This window comes from Antedon bifida, chromosome 5 (assembly GCF_963402885.1).
Source record: "Antedon bifida chromosome 5, ecAntBifi1.1, whole genome shotgun sequence".
Taxonomy (NCBI): domain Eukaryota; kingdom Metazoa; phylum Echinodermata; class Crinoidea; order Comatulida; family Antedonidae; genus Antedon; species Antedon bifida.
The window spans coordinates 18157829-18177556 of NC_136230.1; the positions used below are offsets into that span (position 1 = coordinate 18157829).

Consider the following 19728-nt stretch of genomic DNA (forward strand, 5'->3'; position numbering starts at 1 on the left):
ATTTGATTGTGGGCTATCAAATGATAGCAACATCTCTGTTTGGTTTTTTTTAAATTATTGTTTCTTATTTTATTAAAGTCTTGTTGTCTTTTGTAAATATTATATTGTATTGTACTGTTATCAGCATTGGGAAATTAAATAGCAAAGAAACGTTTTTTTTCTCATAGGAACTGTGGGTTTCTTTTCTTGCCTCTGGTTTGTAATGAAGATTTACAGTGTTGTTAAAGTGGATTGACTAAAAGGATCTGCAAGGTGTATTACTACCTTTGGTAAAAGAACAATCAACAACAGGCAAAGTAGCAGTATATAATATAAACAAATTGTTTTTCTAATGCAAATTCATTTTGTTGTTTGCCCATTCAATAGGCTTTTTTATACTTAATTTTCTTTTTCTGCTTACATTGTTTGTAATGATTTGGTGATATGTGTAAAACATGAAAGTAGAAAGTTGTACAACTAGGACTTGCTTAAAACATTGACATTGTTATTTATTTATGACATTACAGTATTGATGGAAGATTTACATGTTTACTTTCAAGTGTTCATTAACAATGCTTAATGGCCAAATTATAAAATTGACTACTGAATGTATTTTGTATAGAACCTTCAATAGCTGACAACATAGATTCAAATTTAATTCAATAAAAAATTAATTTTCTGGTTTCTTTTTCCCCAATACATATAACAGTATTAACATTTTTGTTGGCTTCAAATATTAGAATCTTTTCTCAAACTCAAATTCACATTGTAATAGAATAAAAAATTACATAAATTTGTTTTAAAATTAAATTTGGGTGGTGTTAACATACATTTTGTCTCTTCAATTTTGGGTATATAGCAATATGTCAATTACCTGTTTATTATCCCTGTATTGATCACCTATTAAAGATATAAAAAAACATTTTTTTCACATTTTTTGTTGAATATGCCATTTTAATGTCACATAATAGTTATTCATTTTGACCAAAAACTGGATCGGAAAAAAAAATGTACCTTAAAAAATGTAATTTAAAGCCCAAAAAATGCTTAAATTGTCTGTCAGACAATGGTTTTTGGTTAAAATTAACTCTTTCTTTTGTCTTTTTATAAAATAACTTTATTAAAACTGCAAAATAGCCTATTTAAAGTCTGATTTTATTAATCTTCATTTTTCATGTTTTTGGGGGACAATACAAGGTAAGGTATTACAGAATCGGTTACTTTTTTGCTGAAATGTATCTCCTATGAAGGAGTTTCACTGCAAGTTAAGCAATTGTAAATATATATTCTCATTCTCACAGATTTCCTCATCTTATCGTTTCAAATTAAGTAATAACATTTTTAGTATATCACCGGGCGGTTTAGAATCTATTCTATGCCTGTGGTGTTTATATATATATATATATATATACTGTATAGATCCAATGGCAAATTACTAAGACAATAATGTGTGTATCAATGGCTGGATCTCAATGGAGATACAAGATAAAATAAGCAAAAAGCTAAATCAAAACTTTAGTTAATAATTATAGGAGATATAAAAAAACACACAAGATTGCCTTTCAATCTCGCACAGGGCTGGCAGAATTCCTTCTTGTTGTTAAATTGTTAGTTTTGCCAAATTGTTTGAAAGGCACACTACAATGTATGATACCACAAAATAAAAAAAGGTATACAAATGTTCTACTTTTGGTCAGATTACACAGTTATCTATCACCTTGTATTCCAAATTCTACAAAAAATGTTGCCCAAAAAGAGGCTTTTTTTTTAGATTATCTTTTTTATAATATATTTTAATGCTTTCATTTGGTGTTTTAGTTTATTTTGGTTTAGATAGATTGAAAGGAAGATGTGACATTATGAATACATTTTAAATGGTATATGGGACACCTATTGTACATCGCTTTTGTTGTATGAATTTTCATAGTTTTTTTTATTCAAATGTACTTGATATTAAATATTTAAATTAATTAATATTATGCCTGATGGTGTTGGTTTCTAATCCATATCAGTGCCTACATTTATTTGACTAATAAAATATGTTATTTACAAGAATACAGACTAGACAATCAATTTGAAGATGTTTTCTTTATTAAAATAAATCACTTGAGTGATACTGTATAACATCAATAAAACATTTTTCCCCAGATTACAATATTTATTTGACAACCTTACCTCCCATATTTAGAAAAGTTTAAGAGTTGAAATAAATGAACGGTCTAATATATTAACTTGCTGGTCCATGTTTCTAATGTGGTGGTGTGTCATTCTTTTCAGTTTATACTGTAGTATGGTTTTGCCAAACCAAATCTGTAACTGGAAAAGTCTTAAATACATGTACGGTTTCTGGATAACCAGTTCTGTAATCAAGTAGTTCCTCAAGACATTGTAACGTCACCGGATCAAAACTGTAATAAAATTTATTGGCAAATAAATGAGGTTGACGAGTAAGATATTGCATGTACCCAACTCCAAACACGCAGAGGGCGCGCACATATTTCCCTTTGCATTTCGGGTGTCTTGGTATATCGGCCCATTTCATAAATCGTACATTTTCATGCCAAGTACTTTTAGGATAGCCACCAGGAGTACCATTAGCTCGTTGTAGTGTAACCCAATAGTGTTCGTCTGGGCTGTAGGTATCATTCGACCATTTCAATAGATCAGTTGCTAATTGATTGTTGATAACAAAATTGACAAAACGGTGTGTAGCTGCGTAATATGCGTTTCCAAAATATATTGTAAGTCCGTGTGGAGGATTTGTTTTCTTTTTTGATGTCCTGACTAACTTTCCCTTTATTGTAGTACGGTGCTTGTATTGTGTTCTGGGTTTTATATATGATGGAGGTAATATTCCATTAATGTCGTTATGGCCATTATACATTTTAAGTTGACGAACGATTTCGAGGTTAGTTTTCAAAGGGAAATCTTGAGCGCACAAATTCATAACGTAATGCCATGGTTCAGGTCTTCGCAAGAGATCACTCATACAGTTGATATCAGCTAACAACCTTGTATATCCAGCATATTGTACGCTTTCAAGTTTTGAGGCAACAAAAACGTTATCAAAGCAACCAGCTAATTTATTCACGGCACTATGAAATGTCTGCGGTGACTTTGCGTCTAGATGAATGCAGTAGACGTTCTGTGGATGGAAAATAGCTCGCAGTAAACGTTCTAATTGCGCAGAATCCTTGTGAGTTGTAATAATGTAGGCTATTGGAAAATTTGCTTCTTCCTCTGATAATGGCATATTAGGATACATGCTTTTTGTCTTATACTCGTTGCATTCTGTTACCCAATTCAAAACGTCCACATCATCAGGTACTGGAAGGTTATTTTTAGAGTCCCTGTAATAGTTTAACATTTCAAATACTTCTTGTATATATAAATGTTGTCCGTTAATAATCTTTGTGCAGTTAACATCCCAATATTTATGAAACGCTGAATTTGAAATGTGATTTAAACTGTCGCTTTTTAATTTTGCATCAGTAATGTCTGGCCAGTTATCTGGATCTCTTTCAACAGCTGATGTGATATGTTCGGTTGTATTAACTTTCAAATATTTTTTTTGTAATTCGAAATCATGCGTTTGGAGGTTTTTGAAATAATTTATAAAATATAACGTACGGTGTCGTTTAACACTATTTTCGTAATTCGCTGATATTTGAAATGTTATTACTTGCACGACAATGAATGTTAAACTTAGAATAACTGTACAGCAGCACATTCGGGTTCGTAATGTCATGTTGTTGATCGGTTCTTGTCTGCTGAATGCACTTGCTGTCCAGTGTAACACAATTTGTCTGTATTTTGAACAAAATTAAAGGTTAATTAAATAAAATAATAAAATAACACTGTATACTATTGCATTAAAGTTCAATTGCACCGAAGTTATTCGCCGGAAGATCACTTTAACGTTTTCTGAAAATAATATCAAAACATATTGTTGTATTCGAATCGAGTTAACCGATGAGGTATGTTTTTACTATAGAAGTGGATGACAACAGTTTTAAAAGATACATGTGACTGGGAGACGAAGGAAAAGGGGACACGACACCCCTACTACATCATCTAAAGAGCCAACAATATCGCCATGGGTCCGAGGCCAACTCGCTCCTAGCTGGTGGTGGTGGAACAAGTCTTCTCAGATAAAGACTATAAACCGTAGGTCCAGTCATGGATTAAGTGGTCCAGTGTACTATACACAGTTTACCCGTGTGCACTTTAAATAACCCAGTTTACCCTGGTAAACTGGTTCACAAAGTATCCCCTGTTTCAGGGGGATTACCACCTAGGCCCTATCTGATAGGACAGTGATTAATTTACTATTGGTAATCGTTGGCAACATGTGCCTAAAGATAATAAAATAAATAAATCGTCCAATGAAGTGTTTTTTGACAAGAACGTCAAAACTAGAAAGTCAATTAGAATTAATTATTTTAAAAAAACGTAAATGCTGAAAGTTTAGTATCCGAGTCTGACACAGAAACTGTGCAAGAAGCCGACAGAGTAAATGCACATAATTTTATATTTTATTCTAGGACGATATCGATCATCACCCTTAACTATGGGATTACCATTTTTTATTTTATCATGCATTTTATCTTGGATGAAAATAATATTTACACAAGTCCAATCAAATAACGTAATGATTAGAAGAGCACACATTTCGTGACATAGGCCTACAACGATTTATAATTGGATTTTTAAGAATATTATTTTCATTAAAGACAGCATAGTAAATGGTTACCCATTTTCTTACGACCATAGTTTTAAGTATTTTAGAATATTAATAAAATGTGGGATTAATCTCTGAAAGCCTCAGATAACTACGTTGTGGTGAACGTTAATGTTTCCCATCTCCAAATTCTTCCCATAGCCCAAAACTATTTAACATAATTTCCCGCGTTCAAAATCGATATTTCAACAATCAGGGGTTGGAATATCCAGGGAGATGTAAAACTGAGACTCCTCCCATATGGGATGGAGTTGATAGAAACGCAAGAAGCGCTGATTTAGGGCTCCAGTTGCAGAGGCTACAAAAAGGAGTTGTAGAATATATGCCTATTTTAGAGAATTAACATCCACGCCAACTACGGTGGCCCACAACTGTCACGCACACTATAACACAGAATCACACAATTAAAGAAGGAATTACACAATTAAACTTTTCATAGACTCATTTCCAGCCGTTGATTTTCTTCCATTTTACCCCATGTAAAAGGTTAGAATTTAATTGCGCCGTATAAAAAAGGGCCAAATCAAAAAGAGTCGAACGTTATGAGAAAGAGCCGAATAAAAAAAGGCCGAATTAAAAAGAGCCGCCGAACGTAATGGTAAATGGGCCGAATAAAAAAAAGCCGAATGCTGACAGAGCCGAACGTAATGGTAAATGGGCCAAATAGAAATGCGCTGAATGCTGAAAGAGCCGAACGTAATGGTAAATGGGCCGAATAGAAATGCGCCGAATGGTAAAAGAGCCGAACGTAATGGTAAAAGAGCCGAATAGAATTAAAGTTTGCTGCCGGAGGCAGCGATGGCGTTCCATACGGACTACTGTACTTTAATTGTGCGAGGTACTTTCGAATTTGTTGCGGACTTCTTTAATTGTGCGAGGAGTTTTCGAATTTGTTGCGGACTTCTTTAATTGTGCGAGGAGCTTTCGAATTTGTTGCGGACTTCTTTAATTGTGCTTAGCTCTTCTTTAATTGCGCGTTTCTTCTTTATTTGTGCATTTCGTTTTATATTTTCATGCTTTCTTTTGTTTATATGCGATTTCTTCTTTAATTGTGCGATTTCTTTTTTAATTGTGTGATTCCTTCTTTAATTGTGTGATTCTGTGTTATAGTGTGCGTGACAGTTGTGGGCCACCGTACACAACAGAGGCACAGGTAGATATATTTTGGCCCTTTTAGGTAGCTCAATTATGAAATAAATAAAATAAGGACAGAACAGCTAAAGCCTCAGATAACCAAAACAAAAACATGAATAAAAAGGGTAGGCAAACAGTCAAACCCGGTGGGTAGCTGGGGCGGATCCAGAGGGGGGTCCACGGGGTCCGGACCCCCCCTAAATTTTAAGGGTTCCCTTTTTTTAGAGGTTCAATATTTTATTTGTGTGACATATTTGTGTGTATATTAGTATGCACAGAGTAGGCTACACTAACCCCAAAAATAAAAACAGAAATTTATCACAATGAGCGCGATGTTAAGTTACGGCGGCCGATCAAAGAGCATCGTGAGAGGTGGTGACGCGTGATGATCTCTACTTAAACTTCTAAAAATAGATCGTTTCACATACTACAGAGGGCGCATGTAAACTTTTTACGATTCAACTCCGCGTACGTTACCATGCGCGCTATGTCATTGACTCGATTATTTGTCCATTGGTAAACACATTTTTATGTATTATTATTCTGAAAATAATTGAACTGTAAACATAATTCTTTTGAGTATTTGTTTATTTACATATCATTCCATCAGATCAACTATTTTTTATTTCCATTACATCCAACCAAACATGTAAAAAATGTAGTTAAAATATCGTACTATCTAGCGCGTACGACCATACGCGGTAGATTGTTTACTAAAAAATCATCGAAATTAGACTATTCAACCTTGTTTTTGTAGTTGAGCCTCTCATGACCTGGGATTTGTTTGTCTTCCTATGCCAAGATAATATGTTCTACAAGTTGAAGCCATGTGCTTTTTTCTCTGAGAAATATTTATTATAAGTGCCAAAAAAAATGTTTTTTTCTCGATATGAAGCCTTTATTATTCAAATCTTTTAAAGAAAAATCACACATACCATAAAGAAGGTTCATTTATTTCATTTTTGAAACAATATTTGTGAAAATTACGTGAGGCTCAACTACAAAACCACCGTTTTGTGATATGATGTCATCGTAAGCCAATCAAAGCTGAGCTTTCCCGCGATCGGCAGAGCTCACGGTTGAATGATTTTGGATTCTGGCTATTTGATTGGTGGACGCGAATCACCCACAGCGGAATGTTTTCTCTCGCGTGTACCAAGAAGTCACGTGATCTCTCTGTACTGAACGGTACTACACAAATTTAGAGCAATGAATTTGTACGAATTCCGTTAAATAAACAACTCTATATATTTTATAAACATTTAATAACATATTTTATTGATATTTCCAATGTTGATATATAAAAGAAATTACTATAAAACGTAATTATATGTAATTATTTTAGCGAAAAATGGCGCAATTTGTTTACAACGTTCGTGGCTAAAAACGATCATTTTCGGCAATGTTTTAGACCCTATATTTCGAAAACTACAAGTCAGATTTTCGTAATTCTTTCTTTATTGGAATATTGAAACAAAATACCAACAGATAATGTTTAAATTGGTTGAAAAATAACAACTTTTAATTTTGCATCGTTATACCCTGCTAATTAGAAAGGTGCCATTTATCATGGATTTTGCGTGCGAGAGTGCCATTTCCGGCCATCTAAGTGTGTCCTGTAACAAAATTCGCTTCGCCACAACCCCCACCATGGGGGGGCTGTGGCTCAAATACTCAATATCTGATGTGCCCTTTTTATCGGCGGACCCCCCCTCTCAAAAATGTCTGGATCCGCCCCAGGGTAGATTCTGTTTGGGGATGACATGACAAAACGATTTCGATCCAAGTCGGCCCTAAACCGTCTCGGCCAAAGTCAAGTCGGCCCCAAGTCAAGTCGGCCCCAAGTCAAGTCGGCCCCAAGTCAACTCGGCCCCAAGTCAACTCGGCCTCAAGTCAACTCGGCCTCACGTCAACTCGGCCAAAAAATAATCGGTCAACTCGGCCCCATTAAAGTATGGAACGCAAAAAGTGCAAAGGAAGGGATTGATATTTCTTCACATTTTTTTACCTATGAATAATTCTGACTTTTAATGAATATTATTATTTAGACAATGATACATTTAGCAACAAAAATAAGAATGATAAGCAATCATACTATTACTAATGATTACAATGAACATTTGGATAATAAATAGGAACACATTGTAGGCCCAATAATAGGGAGGTTTCGCAACCTTACGAATACGATAACGAAAACGGATACGTCACACATTTGTGAAACTTTTGAGCTGATCCCCATTTCATATTCGTAAAGCGTATTCGTGTTGACGAATATCACCAGTCATATTCGTAACTACAAAACGAGTATAGTTTTTGATCTATTTGCACATTTTGCATTTGAATCAGGAACGATTCATGATTATAATATAATTATAGATTTATTGAAAGTAATTTACTAAAGTAATTTACTAAAATGCTAGGTCAATTTTGATAAATAGCAGTTTTTAAAGTCCTCACTCGCTTTGATGTTACGCTAGGCCTAGGCAGCCAAGCACCAAGCAACACGTACCCGCGCTTCGCTCAAATTTACCGCAGTCATATTTTAGACGGCGCTCTCAATATTTCGTTGCCATGCGAAACAGATTTTTACTGGCTTACGAAAACGAATACGTGTGCGTGACGTATCTGTTTTCGTTATCGTATTCGTAAGATTGCGAAACCTCTCTATTGATGATGCACGTACGTCGGCGCGTATGTTCGTCTGTGCGTCAAAATTCAATGTCCGATATGCGAGGACATGAATTATTAGGTGTAGTAAGATTGTTTGGTTGAATCATTGAGGTATAAAATATTAATGTTAACTCCATGGTTGAATCACACGTAGATTTTTTTCAGTGTATGCATATCCATTTGATTAGGCGACAACATCTGAAACCAATTCGTAGCTGCGCCTCCCTGCGCCTTTGGTAGCTATTTCGATATCTACAACTGCTACATGTTTTCGCTGACCGGGGGATTCCCCTTTTTTAAAAACGCAAATCATGGACAAAAACGAGGCACGCGCCAAAACGATGTACGATCATTTTTAATTTATGGCCAAAAGGTGGAACGTAGGCCAACGTCTTCGATTTACTAAAATGCGGTACCTGCACATGTTTTTGTAACACGCGGGTACTTCTATTCATATCGGTAATGAGATCATTTTTTTTATATGAGTATTTTTCTTATTTCTTCATTTTTTTAAAGTGTGGATAGTAATAATCATAATAATATTAAGCACTTTTTGCGTTCCATACTTTAATGGGGCCGAGTTGACCGATTAGTTTTTGGCCGAGTTGACGTGAGGCCGAGTTGACTTGAGGCCGAGTTGACTTGGGGCCGACTTGACGTGGGGCCGACTTGACTTTGGCCGAGACGGTTTGGGGCCGACTTGACCTGCACCCGACAAAACATGTAAATAAAAGAGCTACGACAGACTATACGATTACGTGTGCAGTTATGATTTACAAAAAGCCCTTTCTGAGGCGAAAGGGCCGGAAACTATACGTAAATCTAATCTACCCTCCGAATATTCTAGGCTGTTTTCAGGAATTTAATACAAATGAATTTAAATGAATACAGCACTGTATAGTATCCATGGCCTATCAACAACGTTAATCTATAAACTCTTAGGTACAATAACTCAGCATTCGTGGTTGACGTCCTTTCAAATGATATCTCCATAACTTACCTTTTTAAGAATTTACGTGACACAAGATACTATAATACCTTATAGGCCAAATAGGTTTATTTCAATTTCAAAATTCATCAGATTCCTAAAAGAAGTAAATTAATAATAAATGAACTTCAATGGTCGATTGCACTTAGTTCTGTTAAATCATAGAGATGGTTAAGTCATGGTTAAATACACCTACTTACTTTTAATTCTTATGCTAATATAATTTCCACAACGTGAATCAATAAAAAAACAAATACTTAACAATGACAAAGAGTTGAATAGATCAATGCTTCAGTGATTTTGTTTCATTAAAGAGGGGGTCATAGGCCCTACTAATATATTAGTCTAAATCAATCCAGCATTTAATGTCAAACACATTGAAAACAATTTTTTAAAATTAAGCATATAGATTTATACAAATCACACCTTGGTCATACCTTGGACCTTACATATCTCCAGAAATACTAGGTAGATACGTTTATTTTCATTTTAGTCTCATACTTTCATAAAGATAAGAATATTTATTTCAGAAATGTCACACCCCTGTGCACATGTAAAATGTATATGAAAATCAACTTAATGAAACATAACATAAACTATCGTTAACGTTAACAATAAAGTGGTTTTTTTTTTCATGAAATGCCATATTTTATCTTTTTTTTTTCTTTTTCGATCCTTATTTTGTTGGATTTAGATAACTCAAAGTTGAATTTTTCTATTTTACTTTCTAAATGAGTACATTCATTAATGTTATATTTTACTAATTGTTTGCTGTAATTATAATATGGAGTGAGTTTAGAATCTAGTTGGGCTTTAGTCTATTTTCAATCCTGGTTATTGTTCATTGGTGACCAAATAAATATTATTATTATTTAATATTCGATATAAGCATTTGATGATTTGCCACACCTCTCCTCTTATCCCGGCAACCCATGCTGATTTTAATATTCCTTCACGTCACACACACACTTCGGATCTTTTCAATTTGTAATAAATTTGTTAAATAATTGCATTAGAGATATTTCAATTGCATTACCACCAATATTATCAACTCCTGGAGCTTTATTATTTTTTGCAAACAGTGCTTCATGTATTATCTGTAGGTCTATTCTTATATCTGTTAAAATATTTTGATTATCATTATGTTGTAAGATCTATTGTACATTTCATTTACTTCTCTGTGTACTAGATAGGCAAAGCAATCTTTATCTATGTGGGGCTTACCAAGATATTCCCAGTATTTTTTAGCATTGTCCAAAATTTTACCTTTGTCTGTAATAATTTCTCCTGAATCTAAAGATTTAATACAAGTGATACCTGATTTATGTTTTCCATCACACTTTTTAGGATATCCCAGAAGTCCCTGTAGGATGGTCCCCCTTTATTTGCAATATCAACTGATTTATTGACTCTACTTTCTGTTATCTTCCTAGCAAAAACATTTTACATAGATTCTTTTTTCTTGATACTTTTGCCATAACTTTTCACTGTGGTCTTTATTCAAACTAGTTTTAGTACTGTATCTATGTTCTCTTTCAGCTTTTTCTCTCTCTCTCTGTAGAGTGTATTGATAGGGCACTTATTTTTTATCATGTGATCTACAATCGTCCAATCACATGATAGGAATCTATTTAGGCGTTATACAACATATATTCCATAAACGCTGCTCAGAAATCTTAGACATACACAAGTTTTTCATTTCAAGAACATTTATTAATTTCAATAATGGCAAAATAACAATATACATAATATAGTTAAGACATTATTGAGGATAAGGATGATGAGGATAAGACAAGTTACTTGTCACATGTAGGATCCCAACGAAAAAGATAACAACTACAAAGCAACAAGACCTTTTTAGAAAAAATTGCTCACAATTATTTTAAAGTAAGTGTTATGGGAAGAATTTATAAATGTAGCAGCTGACACATATAGGTCATTGACATTTGATATATATAAATCTTTAAAAAGTGGCTTATATGGGGTGTGAAAGTCTGAAAAGGTTATGATTCAGATGGTGCGTTTTAATAGTTTATATAATTTGTTTATATTGGATGGATAATCAGATGTCCATAATACATTACAATACAGAACATGTGGTTGAAGAAGAGTGTTATAGAGAGTAATGAGGATGTGTAGAGGGAAAATATGTCTTAATTTACAGAATACACCAATTATTTTAGATATTTTTTGGACACATAAGTTGATAAGTCCATCTTAAATGTTCATTTATATATACACCAAGAAATAAAGTAGAACTCTTTCGATCAATACATTTACCATTAATTTGTAAGAAAAGGTTAGGTAAATCAATTGTTAGGGGTACTCAACAAGATGCAATTGGTTTTCTGTGTATTAATAAAGAGCCTATTTGATAAAAACCATTTCATGACCTTCGTTAACTCGGTATTAACAATGTTATATAAGGAATTAATATCTTTGTGAGAGAAAATATTTGTTGTATCATCAGCAAAGGATATGACCCGAAGTATGTCACTTAATCTAGAAAGGTTGTTTACATAAATTAAAAATAAGAGGGGTTTTAAGACTGATCCTTGTGGCACACCGTAAGTCGCATACCTCACTGATCATCGAGATGAACCTAAATCAACATATTGATTTTTTAAATAACTTTCAAACCAACTTAGAACTACACGCCTAATTCCATAATTAGATAATTTACGAAAAAGGATAGAGTTACTTATGACATCAAATGTTTTTGATAGATCAATGAATATAGCTAGTAAAAACTATTTTCAAATGAGTTAGTAATGTTTTGTACAAGATCGAGGATGGCATGAGAAGTTGATACTTAAGAGAGATATGGGACAATAATTTGAAACTTGATCTTTTGCACCTTTTTTTAATTCTGGAAACACTTTGGCCTTTTTAAAAAAATTAGAAAATACGGCAAATGAAAAAGAACAGTTAATAGCATGTGTAAAATGATTGATTATGGAAGTACTTGTTTCAACATTATTACTCCCTGATCCTTTGTTAGGGTTTAAATTGTTAACTATATTTAAAACCTCATCTTGAGTTACAGGACTTACAAAGAACGAGTTAAGCATTGGGATAGGTAAGTAGGACACTGGATCAATTTGTGATACAGGCATTTATTTTTGTAAAAGAAAACAGCAATGACAAAATTTAAACATATTTAGTGAAAACCATACTTAAAGCAATAATGTAACATTAAAAAGGATCAAATTAAAAATCTTACATAAAATAAATATGTTTTTGTGCGATATTCAATATTAAAACACACCTGAGTAGATTCTTGTCATTTGATTGGAGGATTTGTGGGTCACATGATATTCAACTACTCCATTGAACATTTACGCCACCGAGAGTGCAATTCCATTATATGTGTTTCAATCCCACAAGACCCACAATCCTGCAATCAAATGACAAGAATCTATTCAGGTGTGTTATAAAGTTATTTAATAAATAGTATTAAAATAAGTTTTCAAATAAAATAAAATGAACCCGTTATACTTTATATGGCATTCGTCATATCATATATTATTTAATAATTTAAAAAAGCATTATTGCTTTTGTACGTTAACTTTGTTGTTTTTTATCATTAATTTTCAATTGACATAAAAGATGGTCTATTGTGTCTTCTCTTATTTCAACAAACCGTTGCAGCTCTGAACAAAAGATGAACATATTTCCAGATAAGATATCAAACCACATGGCATGGAGTCTGACTTGACCCTTACACAGTTGATGTTTGATGAACTTGTGAGTGGAAAGATTAAGAAGTTGTTGCAGAGTGTTAACCTATTAGCAAAATAAATAATGTTAGCAATAACAATGTTTTATTTATTTCATTTTTATATTCATTTGGCATACAGGGTCAGGAGCAGCAAAAGCAGGAAACCCACTATCGCCTGAAAGGCAGCTCCCTAATGATGACTTTACAAGCTTTATTTTAAAGAACACAAATTATTTTTTCCAAGTTTGTTTAATAATCAAAAAGGAAATTATGAATCAAATTTTCTAAAACGTTAGTAATCTAAATTAATACAAGAAACGTCACACACATAATCTTGACAGTCTTCCTTTTCAAATGAAAATAAGGATTTACCTAAAAATGAATTATCATTTTATAGGCATGCGTTTAATTTAAATTTTGTCATAAGCATAATTTTAGTTTTAAACTATATTTACCAATTGAGCAGTCATCCATTATTTTGAATTAAATTCAGTGGTATTATAATACAGGCTACGGCCTAGGTCCTAGGAATCCTAGCACTACTAAGAGGCCAGTCTTCATTCAGACAATTTAGGATCTTGGCTAGGCCTAGCCTTAGGTTACTCTAAGGTGTTTCCAAGTTGCACTTTCATACTGGCCAATGTATTAAAATAGTACTGCACAAGTTTATACAATTTGGGAAGAGTTAGTCTACTGCTGGGATTTCCCACCCATGTTGACATTAAAATCAAATCAAAAACTTCCTAGTATTTACCAGCTGATACCCGAGGTATAATGATAAAAGGTTTTAAAAAGAAAACAGAAACTGCGCAGTAAGTTACCTGAGAAAGTCTGTCAATTAAGGTAAATTGTTTTTCAGGATCTATAAATGCCTTAAAAGACAAGTTAGGAACTTCACTCTCGAAATACAATGCAGCTGAATTACATTTACTGAGATCCTCAAACTTAACCAATGTAGGCTTTCCTATTTGAAGAAGATATCGACTAACAAGAGAATCAGAATCAACTCCATCATCCTTAGATTTTGCATGTGACTGTGAGTGTACTGCATGTAATGCATTCATTGCCTGTGATAACAAAAAAGTTACTTGTTATTTGTACAATCTATGCTAAACAATAAATTGGCTGGCTGGGGGTCCAGCGTTCTAGTTGGTTATCCGCAACTTTGGTTGCCAGGTTGTCAGGATCTTTTTTTTCCATCTTTATTCTTCTTTCTTTCCACGATTTTTGTGCACAACCTATCTCAAAAACTTTTTGTAACTTTACCAGAATTTAAACCTTTATCTGAAGATGTTGTAATAAGGTTTCCATTAACGCCCGAGTTGCGCAGTGTAACGTACGTGTGATTTTATGAAATTTTATGATTGATCATGAATTCAGAACGATAAGTCATTTTTTTTATTGATCATAATTAAGGGGTCAACTTTGTATGGAATAAAAATGGCTTATTGCACAAGAAATTAAGCGCGCACGCACATTATAAATTTTATATTGCGAAAAATCAATTTCTCATTTTGAGCATTTCAAAAATTTTTTTTTTACGTTGCACGCACATTTGCGCACGCAGCTCTTAAGCAGCATAGAAAGGCTCTTTTTACAATTGATTTTTAGTTTTCATACCTTCTTTATTAGATTGCATTAATTTTGAGGAACTTTAATTGCAAAATAACAACGCACATGCACACTTTAATAATCATGTGTAAAAAAAAGGGTAATTAATGCAAATTTGTGAAAAAATATACCAATTTGTAATCAGTTATAGCTCCTCTGGATGGCAGGTTACCCCCATTTTTTATTTAAAATGTATTATGGAAGCTGATGAGTTTTAGATATCAATTCATGTAAAATTTGTACCTACCGGATGTTGTGACGTCACCATATGACCACTCGAATTTAAAAAAATAGAATTTTATAGAGCGCATTGCGCTAAATGCGTTCCTCATTTTTTCCTAGATTTAAATATGTTCTTGATAAATCAATTTTCTTTCACATGAGTTACACAAATTTTAATTTTTATTATGTCATCATATAAAAAAATTAGAATAACGTGAGTTACTTAATTTAATCTATTCAGTAAATTTCAATATGTTATAGATCATCAAAATGATAAGTTACCCACATTATTAAAACTTATTATAAAAGCTGTTGAATTGTAAATATGAATTCATGTAAAAATGTTGTCTATTGTATGTCGGATGCTGAAATCAAAAAGTCGGATTTTTATCTCTTTCGTAAACGTTTGTCGCGTTTAAAAGAGTGTCTTGCTTTTACGTGCCAGGAATTCTGCAATTTTTTATGAATGTAATTATTTAGATAATTATCTTCTAAAATTATTAACTTCATGTTTCATTTTGATGACATCATCATGTTAAATTAATTGGAATAAAAGATGGGTCTCGCAATTTCTTCTATGCTACACTGTATATTATTATATACAGTGTATTCTGTAAAAATACTGTATACTGTATGACACAAAATAGACACAATTTATCACTGTAAACATTTACTTCATGTCATAGGATGTCATATTTTAACGTATGTGCATGTTGCGTTTGCGCGGATAATTTGAGTTCGTCAAATTCGTGAATCTGTTCATTTGAATGGCAAGACACAAAAAGGGAAACGCCCAAATCGACATTTACTGGTGAATCTGTTCATTTGAGTAACAAGACACAAAAAGGGAAAACCCCAAATCGACATTTACTGGTGAATCTGTTCATTTGAATGGCAAGACACAAAAAGGGAAACCCCCAAATCGACATTACTGTGTGAATCTGTTCATTTGAATAACAAGACACAAAAGGGAAACCCCCAAATCGACATTTACTGGTGAATCTGTTCATTTGAATAACAAGACACAAAAAGGGAAAACCCCAAATCGACATTTACTGGTGAATCTGTTCATTTGAGTAACAAGACACGAAAAGGGAAACCCCCACATCGACATTTACTGGTGAATCTGTTCATTTGAATGGCAAGACACAAAAAGGGAAACCCCCAAATCGACATTACTGTGTGAATCTGTTCATTTGAATAACAAGACACAAAAGGGAAACCCCCAAATCAACATTTACTGGTGAATCTGTTCATTTGAATAACAAGACACAAAAGGGAAACCCCCAAATCAACATTTACTGGTGAATCTGTTCATTTGAATGGAAAGACACAAAAAGGAAAACCCCCACATCGACATTTACTGGTGAATCTGTTCATTTGAATAACAAGACACAAAAAGGGAAATCCCCAAATCGACATTTACTGTGTGAATCTGTTCATTTGAATGGTAAGACACAAAAAGGGAAAACCCCAAATCGACATTTACTGTGTGAATCTGTTCACTTGAATGGTAAGATTAATTAAAAAAAACCTCACATGGACTATAATGCATCACTTTTCAACAGTGCTTATAGCATAGACTAGCACATTAGATAATTGTTTGATCTCACTGTTAATGCAGTCTTTCAGTTTCTTTTGTCTCTCTGTTAAATTTCACATACTAACCTTACAATCAGAATGACCTAGTACAACAACATCTTGAACTTTTACTATATTACAAGCCATATCCAAAGCTGCTGGTCCTTCTAAACAATCACATATGGAAGATAAATTATTTGGGGCAATCATATTCCCTGGATTACGAACATAAAATACATCACCAATGTCTGTTTGGGTAAATCTTGTTGGCAACATCCGGCTGTCCATGCAAGTGAAAACAAGAGCTATTGGCTGCAAAACAAATAATGGTATGTATTGCTAAATTATTACTAATCATTGCTGACCATTTTAGTTAGTAAAATGAATTTAAAATAAGTATTTAAACTCACCTTTGGGTGATCAGTAACTGCCTTCATTTTCTGCACTATCCCAGGTTTCACAGTTGTCCTATACTTCATTACACCTTGTAAAATCTTGTTTATTCCCATATTCAATTTGTCAGTTCAACAATCACTATTTACAAAATAAGGTCTAAAATAATGCTAGTTTTTTTGCTGTCAATTGTAAATGGAGGAGGAAAGGTGGAATTTTGGTCAGCCAACAGTGCATGTTTAGTATTTTCAATCAACAAGGATTTACGTATCAAATTCCTCGTTTTCTTTCCATGGGCAAGGTTGACCATGTTCCATAATTATTGTCTTATCAGCACCAAGTACAAGGTGAACATGCTGATAGAAAACACGGTCAATCATTCTGATTGAAAATAGTAAATTACATGCACATTTTTCCATGCTGATAGCCACTTTCCTTTCACTCCACAGAAATTAAATATGAGGATCTGTATTAGAAATGAGGATCGGACAGTTATCTGTTTAGTCTGTTTATCCCCCGCCTAAATCCGCTCCAAATAATTTCAGAAACTTAAAGATAAAACAAGAAACATTTTGATATACAGTATGCAGTACACCACGTATATTTAGTTCTAAAGTTTTTAGTTTCTCGACTTTTCAATCAATATATTTTGATTTGATAATCCTGAGGAGTGAGAATGATCAAGTATATTGATCGAAATGCAATGGCGTAATGTAGAGACCTGAGGCACCTGGTTTAGGAACTCTAACCCTCCAATGCTGAAGAGGGCATTTTTCGCCTCTTAGCCATTACGCCACTGTTGAAATATCGAGAAACAGTACTTTTCAGAACTAAATATATGTGGTGTACCGTAAACTTTATAAGAAACATTTTACAAGGATTTTAAAAAAACACACATACTTCCATGAAACCTGTAAATAAAATGAAAACAAAAATTATAAATAGTAGCTATAAACATATGTATTTATAAATACTTATAAATTAGAACTTAAAAATAGAATTAATTTGATGTGACCGAAATAAAATGTGAACAATATCATAAATGCAACGAATATCAAATACAATATGATAAAAAGCATATCTAGTGGTGCTCCATACTGGATGTTTAGCCAGCCTATTTTTATAAAACTTATTCTGCCAGAACAATTCAACAGCAGGTCATGCCAATCTTCGCCAGGTAGGGTTTTATGATATAAAATGTTATCAAGTACATGCTAAAATAATATTTAATATTATTGTGATATTAATTAATTTAATTGTACATTTTTTGATATAATTATATTATTACAAAGATAACTGAATTTTGATGTATATGTGTTGTTTTCTGCATTAAAATACAAAAAAAAAGCTTACACACAACTAAATTTACAATAAGCCATCTGCGGTCATAATTTTTGTATTTTTTTATGAACGGAAAGGGGATTCCCCCTCAAATAGCCACCAAGCGATACCACTTATGACTTCACACACTGCACTCCTTACATCTCGAAAATAGAGGACACTGTTGACCGAAAAAAAAAGCCCCGTTTTTTACCTTCAGATGTTGGCATGTATGATATTTTAACTTGTTTCTGGAAAGAAAAAAAAAATATATATATATATGGGGCGACTTCTCATTCTCACCAATTAAATTTCAGTATATCACCGGGTGGTTTAGAATTCATGTTCTGCGCCTGATGTGTTTATATATAATATATCTCTTCGGAGATCCCACTTCATGAATAAAAATATTGAAAAGATGAGGGTATATCACTTTGATCTCTGGTGCACATGTGTACTGTACCGGACCATGCCTAGAGTGTTAAGGAGTCGCTATCCAATCGAGTTTGAACAATACCATGAAAGCCCTAGTGATCTCAGGGAGTTGTTATTAATATTACTTATTATTGTTACTAATAACAACTCCCTGGTGGTCTAATGGTTAGGACATCTGCATGTCAAGCAGAAGATTCCGGCTTCTAATCTTGGTTGGGGCGACTTTTTCTTAATAACATGTACTCGACATCATTTTATATCATAAAACCGTACCAGGCCCCCCTACCTGGCAATACCGATTAGCATGACTGTACACGGCAAAACTTTGAACAATACCATAAAAGCCCCAGTAGTCTAATGGTTAGGACATCTGCATATCAAGCAGAAGGTTCCGGGTTCGAATCTCGTTTGGGGCGACTTTTTCTTAATAACATGTACTTGATTGACATCATTTTATATCATAAAACCGTACCAGGCGATCTACCTGCCTGGCGATACCGAGGCATGACCGTACACGGCGAAACTTATTTATGTCACTCGCTTCGTTCACAACAACTACTGCAGGCCTGGGTAGGCTAGGCTCTAGCTAGCTAGGCCACCCTACTAACTAAAAAGGTTAGGCCTAGGCTAGGGTAGGGCCTATGCCTAGGGCCTACTACCACTAGGCTAGGGCCTAGATGGAAGACGTACATTTAAACCGGAAAATAAGTGAGTTTCGGCTATTAGTATTATGTTACAAATCACTGAAAAAAAACACGTTTGTTTTGAATGAGGGCGCAATATAATTTTGGTTACGCATTGTCGCATTCGCGGTAAACAATTTACGACAGCAGAGCCACTGGACGTGGAGAGGGCTGAGCTGAGGAGACTCTAGGCTCGATGATCGGTGTGGAAAGAGAGAGGAGAGACGTAACAGACGTCGTAGTCGTACGT

At 33.7% G+C, this 19728-nt stretch overlaps 4 protein-coding genes across 7 annotated transcripts in view; 2 read left to right on the forward strand and 2 right to left on the reverse strand.

Annotated features, from left to right (window-relative positions):
• The window catches only part of LOC144842648 (transmembrane 9 superfamily member 2-like), a 119394-nt gene that overhangs the window by 27115 nt on the left and 72551 nt on the right, over positions 1 to 19728 (forward strand). Inside the window, exon 14 of one of the 2 annotated variants that reach the window (XR_013612143.1) lies at positions 168 to 1392. Coding sequence is in view for 1 of the 2 variants with exons in the window: in XM_078699145.1 (XP_078555271.1) it covers positions 168 to 235 (68 nt within the window). In the remaining variant the exon portion in view is untranslated. Of the gene's footprint in view, positions 1 to 167; positions 2049 to 19728 lie in introns of those variants that run through there. The other variant, XM_078699145.1, reaches the window with a different exon arrangement.
• Positions 2055 to 9662, reverse strand: LOC144842663 (N-acetyllactosaminide beta-1,6-N-acetylglucosaminyl-transferase-like). Its single transcript, XM_078699164.1, has 2 exons — positions 9525 to 9662; positions 2055 to 3785 (listed from the first exon to the last, which is right to left on the reverse strand). The coding sequence occupies exon 2, from the start codon at positions 3725 to 3727 to the stop codon at positions 2258 to 2260; it is 1470 nt and encodes a 489-aa protein (XP_078555290.1). The 5' UTR covers positions 3728 to 3785; positions 9525 to 9662; the 3' UTR covers positions 2055 to 2257.
• Positions 12609 to 19728, reverse strand: part of LOC144842685 (beta carbonic anhydrase 1-like) — a 307431-nt gene continuing 300311 nt past the window's right edge. Inside the window, exons 1-5 of one of the 3 annotated variants that reach the window (XM_078699213.1) lie at positions 19486 to 19625; positions 17058 to 17181; positions 16735 to 16959; positions 14055 to 14300; positions 12609 to 13298 (exon numbers count right to left, since the gene is read on the reverse strand). In XM_078699213.1, coding sequence (XP_078555339.1) covers positions 13077 to 13298; positions 14055 to 14300; positions 16735 to 16959; positions 17058 to 17156 — 792 coding nt within the window. In that variant the 5' untranslated portion in view covers positions 17157 to 17181; positions 19486 to 19625 and the 3' untranslated portion in view covers positions 12609 to 13076. Of the gene's footprint in view, positions 13299 to 14054; positions 14301 to 16734; positions 16960 to 17057; positions 17182 to 19081; positions 19106 to 19485; positions 19626 to 19728 lie in introns of those variants that run through there. The other 2 variants (XM_078699214.1, XM_078699215.1) reach the window with 2 other exon arrangements.
• LOC144842644 (transmembrane and coiled-coil domain-containing protein 3-like) overlaps positions 19683 to 19728 on the forward strand; it is a 48800-nt gene continuing 48754 nt past the window's right edge. The window contains exon 1 of the mRNA XM_078699133.1: positions 19683 to 19722. The gene's annotated coding sequence lies outside the window, so the exon portion shown is untranslated. The remainder of the gene's footprint in view (positions 19723 to 19728) is intronic.